Source organism: Anneissia japonica, unplaced genomic scaffold, assembly GCF_011630105.1.
Source record: "Anneissia japonica isolate Jap-2015-1 unplaced genomic scaffold, ASM1163010v1 scaffold284795_len787576_cov167, whole genome shotgun sequence".
Lineage (NCBI taxonomy): Eukaryota > Metazoa > Echinodermata > Crinoidea > Comatulida > Comatulidae > Anneissia > Anneissia japonica.
In genome coordinates this window covers 640,647-648,525 of record NW_022685813.1, presented here as the reverse complement: position 1 = coordinate 648,525, position 7,879 = coordinate 640,647, and the positions used below count along the sequence as shown (strand labels likewise).

At 33.4% G+C, this 7,879-nt stretch overlaps 1 protein-coding gene across 4 annotated transcripts; it reads left to right on the top strand.

The window, feature by feature from the left end:
• Positions 1-94: 94 nt before the first annotated feature.
• On the top strand, positions 95-7,534 carry LOC117112783 (translation initiation factor IF-2-like). Of its 4 annotated transcripts, XM_033255978.1 has the most exons (6): positions 95-249; positions 1,751-2,446; positions 2,495-2,563; positions 3,220-3,324; positions 5,354-5,791; positions 6,170-7,534. In XM_033255978.1, the coding sequence occupies exons 2-6, from the start codon at positions 1,771-1,773 to the stop codon at positions 6,196-6,198; spliced, it is 1,317 nt and encodes a 438-aa protein (XP_033111869.1). In that variant the 5' UTR covers positions 95-249; positions 1,751-1,770; the 3' UTR covers positions 6,199-7,534. The 4 variants fall into 4 exon arrangements, with proteins under 4 accessions (XP_033111869.1, XP_033111848.1, XP_033111854.1 ...); XM_033255957.1 differs by having other exon boundaries at positions 1,751-2,563; XM_033255963.1 differs by having other exon boundaries at positions 176-321; positions 1,751-2,563.
• The last annotated feature ends 345 nt before the right edge of the window (positions 7,535-7,879 follow it).

Here is a 7,879-nt window from a genome sequence, read left to right as displayed (position 1 = left end):
GGTGGGATGTTTGACTTAAGTTTAGAGTTTAAAAATATCTTTGACAAGAATCAGTTGTCAAAGGGTTTCTAAACTTAAATATGTCTGAATCCGCCCCTGATGGATTAGCCTGTGTCGGTTATTGCGCGCCATACCTAATTTATTTGCCGTCCCATACTCGATTCCTTTTTGTCCATTTCCGCCATAGAGCTATTAAACAACACTTGCGCAATTAAGTTTGTTGTGAAGAATTTCTGTAATGTAAATAGTGTAAGTGTTATTACATTGGTTCCTATTAAAAAAAGAAATACCAGATGATCAGATTATTAAATTGAGCCTAGGGTAGGTAGGTTACATCTGACCGTAAACATTTCTAAATTAAAAAGGGGCTAGGCTTCTACAGCAAGGTGGCCACGCTGAGATTGGTTTGAGGGGCTAAGCCTTGCCTGTACCCAGGGAGTGACAATATATAACAACTCCCTGCTGTACCGTACCTGTGCTAAATGTGGTCTCTTTTCCGGTTTCTGGACAAAACGACAGTGACCAAAACGGCAAAAAAACCAAAACGGCAACACTTTTTGACCAGAACGGCAATAGACCAAAACGGCAATATAGGGGCCTAGGCTAGGCTAGCTAGGCCTAGACCAAAACATGCTAAACAATTTTTCATAAAAAAGTAAAAACGCGAAAAAAAATAAATTAATTATAAGGGCAAATAGGAAAATGTATCGTTATTAGATAGTATCACTCCCGCCCGCGTAAAAAATTATTAAATATTGCGGGAAATTTTTTTTTTTTTTTTTTTTTTTTTGCCGCATCATTATTAACAGCATAACAACAATACAATTTTGTGACTTCAAATACATTTTCTTTAAAAAACTATAATATTAAACCACTTTTTATGCAATATTTACTATTACTAGCCAAATATAAACAGTCCCTCTCTCATTGATAAAAACAGAAGCAAAATAATCTATTCTGATTTAAAAAAAAAAAAAAAAAACCGCCCTCCCTCATCGATTAAAAAAAAAAGAGCGATATCTAATAATTTTTTCTATGTGCCCTTAACACTTAAGTGTACTACGAACATATGGTAAAAATGAGGCTAAAAAAACAGCAGCAGTAGCAATAATATCATTAACAACAACAACAACAACAATAATAATAATAATAAATAATGAATATAAATAATAGTAATAATTATTATTTAATAATACAAATTCAATATGCTTTTTGGATGTTTGAAAAACATGTAGTGTGCTTAGCTGACCCATCCATGTTCCTAAATACATTTTAAAAACATGCAAAAATGTGTGTACCTTTGGTCCAAGTGTAATTATAAGTGTTATTATCAGGGAGATCACACTTCAAAAACTATATTCCCAAACTATTTTTCCCAACAATATATTAAGAAAATCATTTGACCTGAAGCAAGTTACCTGTGTTATCACCATTAAATAAGCATTTGATACCCCTAAATTGTCATTTTTGCGGGGCTTCGCTTCACTCCCAGTACCACTTTCAATGGATTTTGAGCGATGTCCGACCATGCCCACTTTTTCCTTTTCGGGGATATCTGCCCTCCCCCTGGGACCTCTGACACCACCCCTCCCCTCCTCTTGAGCAAATCGTGGTGCTGCCCCTGGTTAATTACTTGATGACAAAAAAATCCAAGATTAGGCTGAGTACTGCTTGCTTGGAGTTTATCAGTGTTATCAATGTACTTTAAGAATCTGGATGACTATTGCATGTTTTATTTTGTATTTTACAGATTTTACACTTTATTATATTATGGAAAGTGATTTGCACATACGTGTTAAAGTGCTTGAATTATTAAGTACATCACTGAAGGCTGAACACTTTCTGGAAATTCAACGAATGCATCCAGACTATCCTTGTGTAGATCATGATGATCCTGATAATTTACTTTATTTTTTGGAGAAGGAAAAGCAGTGCATATCCATGAAATGCTACAATGGTTTGGTAGTATTGCTGAACAAATTAGGATTGGATGAAGTAGCAAATGAAATTATTGCTTTTCATGAAACTCCAGAAAAAGAATATTTAACTCTTAAAAGTAAGATTGAAGCGATTTTTAAAGACAGGAATTGCAGAAAGGAATATATGGAGAAATTTAGAAGTGGAATCGTTGAGTGTTATAATTTTGAAAAAGGTGATATTTTGGAATCTACCATGAATGAGATCATTCACGATTTGGAAAATTCTCAACAGCTTTCTAGAAGTATGAGCCATATACTTAGATTTCAGAATGTTTTTAAAAGCTGCGGATGCACCAATGTCGTTGACCTGATAAACTCATTCGAAAATGTAATGAGATTGAAAGAAGAAACTCCAGTGGATACCAGCGATGCAGGAGCTGCAAATACCAGGCCTACACCTCAACAGTATGCGTACCCTTCACAAAGTACTCAAGAGCAGAATCCAGGAAGCAGTGGACCAACAACAGGTCAACACCCATCAACTTTAACCCCAGGAAGCAGTGGACCAACAACTGGTCAACACCCATCAACTTTTAACCCAGCAAGCAGTCACTGGCGGAATCCAGGAATTGGTGAACCAACTGGTGCGAGTACATTAGGTTTTTGTTGTTTTTTCATATCCATCTCAAGGCCTAATAATAATGAAGATTACAATGATAATGATTAGTAAACAATAATAATGATGATGATTATAATGATGATATTGACAACGACTGTGATGGTGGCAGCTGCTGCGATGATGACAACAAACACAATAATTATCATAATACTAATAGTTGTAGTAATAATAATCATAAAAATAATAATTGATAATCATAATAATATTCATAATTGATAGGTAAATTCATGAATTGAAACCATATTTACCTATCTATCACTATTTGGAAACCTAATGAAATTTTTTTCGAATAATCATAATATTGAATTAAATTTGTTGCCAAGTTTGTGTCAAGCTTTAAAAAAAATAGTGTTGCCCAAGAGCAGTGGCAATTTGCAATTTACGATATAGGTAAGGAAACCTTTTTCTCTTGACCACATGTTCTGCCCCTTTAGACCATACAGTAGGTCTTGTTTCCTACTTGCGCCAGTAGATTGACTTGACAGTCTGCTTGTCTAAATTACAACGCTCTTCACTGGCCCTTCACTGTACATTGATGATCACAATTGGTATTGCCAATGGTATTTACTACAGTACTATGTTGGCTAGTAGAATAACCATTCACTTTCTGCTTTTTTTTAGGCCAAACTGCTGGTTTCCATCAGTCAGCAAACCTCCATCCACACCCTTTCAACCAGCCACATTTCCAGAGGCGACCCCAGGAACTCCAGGGAACTCCATGTATTTGTAAGGCATTTTTGTCTAATTCTGATTCCTAGAATTTAATTTCAATGCACAGTAAAAAAAAATTTTGCTACGCAAAGTAAATGTGTTTGTTGAAGCTTGCAGTACACCACGTAGGTAGTTCTGAAAAGAACTGTTTTAGTTGAGAAAGCCTTGACGTTTCGATTGAGTTGCTTCAATCGTCTTCAGGAGAATAATATCTACAATACATTTTCTTATCATTATTAGATCATATACTCATACACTTTTAAGAACTCTGTTTATTAGAACAAGTAAGTTTGGAGACTCATTCATACCATGTGCAATCAGGCTAAAAGCAGATATTATTCTCCTGAAGACGATTGAAGCAACTCAATCGAAACCTCGAGACTTTCTCAACTGCAACAGTGCTTTTCCGAACTACCTACGTGGTGTACCACAAGCTTCAACATATATGTTATCACTTCACTGTCCGCACCTTCAAACAATAAATGTGTTTGGTTTTGGTTATCATTATTAGATCATATGTGAGGTCTCACCACGAAATGAGACGCATCGTTGGTGAAATCATATTGAGATATTCACCAAAATTGGTCAAAGGCAACATTTTTACAAAATTTTGATTTTAATGTTTTTGAATAACTTGATACTATTTTATGATTGTGTACTTTTAAGTGAATTTTCTTACTAAAACAGTGTTCGCATATTCTGTAATTCTAGTCCTATTATTTGTACAGGTTAGTTTATCTTTGAGGCCGATTTTCTCAAAACCTGGTTCTCATACACCCTGTCTCTTATACACATCTAGATGTGTATAAGAGACAGGTATTATTATTTAATATAAATATTGGTTAACAAGCTAGAAAGAACATTGAGAGTTGCATACAAATAACTGGCCCCTGAGCACAATTTAAAAATTCGAGTAATAGGACTCATATACACCATTGTTATATACCTGTCTCTTATACACATCTAGATGTGTATAAGAGACAGCTGTAATTCTAGTCCTATTATTTGTACAGGTTAGTTTATCTTTGAGGCCGATTTTCTCAAAACCTGGTTCTCATACACCTAAACTTTAAATGCTAATATCTCTGGATCTATTTATCCTAGGGAAGCCATTCAAATACCAAATTAAAGCTTATAATGTGATCTACCAAAGTGTAATATTAACTCATTTTTGGATTTTCTAACGATGAGACTCATTTTGTAGTGAGACCTCACATATACTCATACACTTTTAAGAACTCTGTTTATTAGAACAAGTAAATTTGGAGACTCATTCATACCATGTGCAATCAGGCTAAAAAAAGAAGGCATGACAAATTACTATATGTGTATGTTAAGCGGAGCACACACTGCGTCGTACGACGAGCGTACGATCGTACGATCGTCATACAACAATTCCAACTCTGCTGCCTGTGTGTGCTAGATGACGAAAGCCTCAGTGGCCCAGTTTTGATGATGACATAATTAATGTCAAAATATTGAATCTTGACTCAACGGCGTGCATTTTGATACTTTGAGAATGTATTATACTATCTTATTTTGGAATTTGTGTTATGCTTATTTAAATACTGCACAATATATAAGTAGCACAAATTTATCTCTTTATCATAAAATATAAGCATGATGCCCAAGAAAGAAATACTGTACATCTCAAATTATAAACTATAATTTTTTTTTAAATACGGTACACATATTCCACCTAAACAACAATAACAATGAAGCTTACAAAGAATTACCCGAAGTTGTATTTATATAATCTCAAAAATGAAGTTATGGGAATAAAAAATAAAGATGACTCTCATTGTATTAACCTGTTTTCTACTTGAACTGTATGTACTGCATGTATGTTTAATTTCAAAAGTAACATAAGATGACTAATACAATGGGAGCATGTAAACACTATAAAAACATATATATAGCATATAATAAATAACATATAACATTGTATATCTTGATAATTTTATCACCATCTTCATTAGATGCCTATTCCCCTCCATAGTCATTATTTATAATTCTTGATCTTGTTTTTTTTTGTTTTTTGTAGACAATACCAGCAATGTTGGATTAAACTTTAACTTTGGTCCGTACGCCAACATTAATGAGTTTCATTCATCGCAAGGAAGTCCTGGACTAGGTATTTCTGGACGAGGACATTATGGGGCACAACAATGGAATCATGGACAAGGTGGGCAAGGGAATCATGGACAAGGTGATCCTGGGCAATGGAATCATGGACTAGGTGGACAAGGTGATCCTGGGCAATGGAATCTTGGACATGGGCAAGGGATTTATGGACAAGGTAGTCCTGGGCAAGGGAATCATGGACAAGGTATGCAAGGGAATCCTGGACAAGGTGATCCTGGGCAATGGAATCATGGACAAGGTGGGCAAGGGATTTATGGACAAGGTAGTCCTGGGCAAGGGATTCATAGACAAGGTAGTCCTGGACAAGATGATTATGGACGTAGAAATCATGGACAAGGTAATTGAGACACAAATTTTGTTAATAATACTGACGATGATAATAATACAGATATTGCTAATGATGATGGTGATAAAATAAGATATACAATGTTTGAAAAAAGACTTTTTTTCTTTTTTATAGTGTTTACATTATTGCTCCCATTGTATTAGTCATTTTATGTTACTTTTGACATTAAACATAAATACACTCCAAGTAGAAAATAGGTTAATACAATGAGAGCCATCTTTATTCTTATTCCCATAACTTTATTTTTGAGATTATAAATACAACTTCGGGTACTGAAGAGCAACAGATGGCTTTCAAAATAGGAAAACAGTAGAATTGTTAAACAATTCAAATATGTATATTTTATCATTCATTTTATTTCTCTTTTAGGTGCTAACAAGTACTTTCCAAGACAGTGAAAATGCTTCACACACCAAAATTACTCAGACATTTCAAAAAGCCCTTCTGTTATTGTATTATGCTGGGCCTAAATCTTTATGGCTGGTTGGTTCTTTCAATAAACATGTTTATTCTAGTAATATTTTGGGTGCAAAGCATCACTCGAGGTGTGTATCACCATAAGGGAATGGTAATAGGGATGTCCCTAATTCTTTGTAAGCTTTATTGTTGTTTAAGTGGAATATGTGTACTCTATTTAAAAAAAATTATAGTTTCTAGTTTTAGATGTACAGTATTTTGGCTTATATTGTATGATAAAGAGATAAATTTCTGCTATATATATATTGTGCAGTATATTAATAAGCATATAACAAATTCCGAAATAAGATAGTATAATACATACTCCAAGTATTAAAATGCACGCTGTTGTGTCAAGATTCAATATTTTAACATTAATTATGTCATCATCATTCTTGATGATGACATAATTAATGTTGAAATATTGAATCCTGACAAGATGGCATGCATTTCAATATTTAGAGTATTGTGCTATCTTATCTGAGATTAATCAGTGAAATGTATCATGTGATTCATATAAATACATGTAAAAAAATGTGTCGTAAGAGTAAGAAAACTAGTACTAAACTCAAGTCTTCCAGCTTGATGATATGAGGATTGCCATCCCAAAACCAGCATCAATGGCCAAAAAAATGACTTTTTAATATATTCTTATTCTCTACATTGTAAGCTTTAAAATGATGGGTCATTTACTGGAATCGATCTACTATTTGCCAAAGTTATGAGTAAAAGTATTACAGCTTCTCTGTACTAAAGTATACAATACTACCACATTCTTAGGCTAATTACTCGGTTTAACAATTAGTGGTTTTGGAATGGCAAGTCTCATAATTATGTTGATCTTTCAACAACTAGGAATCCTGTCATAAGTGTTTTTTCACTCTAAATTTGGAACAGCAGTAGTACTCAAAGCATTTCCATAGAGCATAGATCAATATTATGGTATTTGGTGATGTGATAAATGCCAGTTCCAGCAGATAATATGTTTGGATAGTATTTATTCCAAGAAAAACGATTTTCCATATTTTATGTACTTTAACTGATGTACAATAATAGGCTTTTTAATAAATACAAGTTCCAGCAGATATGTTTGGATAGTATTTATACCATGAAAAACAATTTTCCATATTTTATGTACTTATTTTATACAGTAAACATAAGTACTTGTGTCATGTGTATGCCTGTTTAATAGATAGAGGGGTATGTTATTGTTGACCCTCTTTAAATACAATTTCTATATTTAATTAAATCAATAAATGCAATATATAACTTTTAAAATCTGTGTCATATGGACATTCCTTCCTTGTATTTGTGGAGTGTTTAAAGCCAAGCTTCCGAGGTGAAAACATTATTGATACTGTATTTAGTACAACTGATATTTCTAAAAGACAAACAAGTTGTTTGACAAAAATCTTGGAAATATTTAAAAACTGGGGGAGGGGGAGCAGATGGAGGGTGGTTACCCCTACGTTTTAAATCAACTAGTAGTACAACATATCAGCTTTAATAATTTAAATAGCTTTAAAATTTCTATTGCGCAGTTAAAACAAGGTTTGTAACTTGTGCTTTACAACAAATGAAAAAATAATAATAATTACAATAATATTAAAAACTTTAAATAAT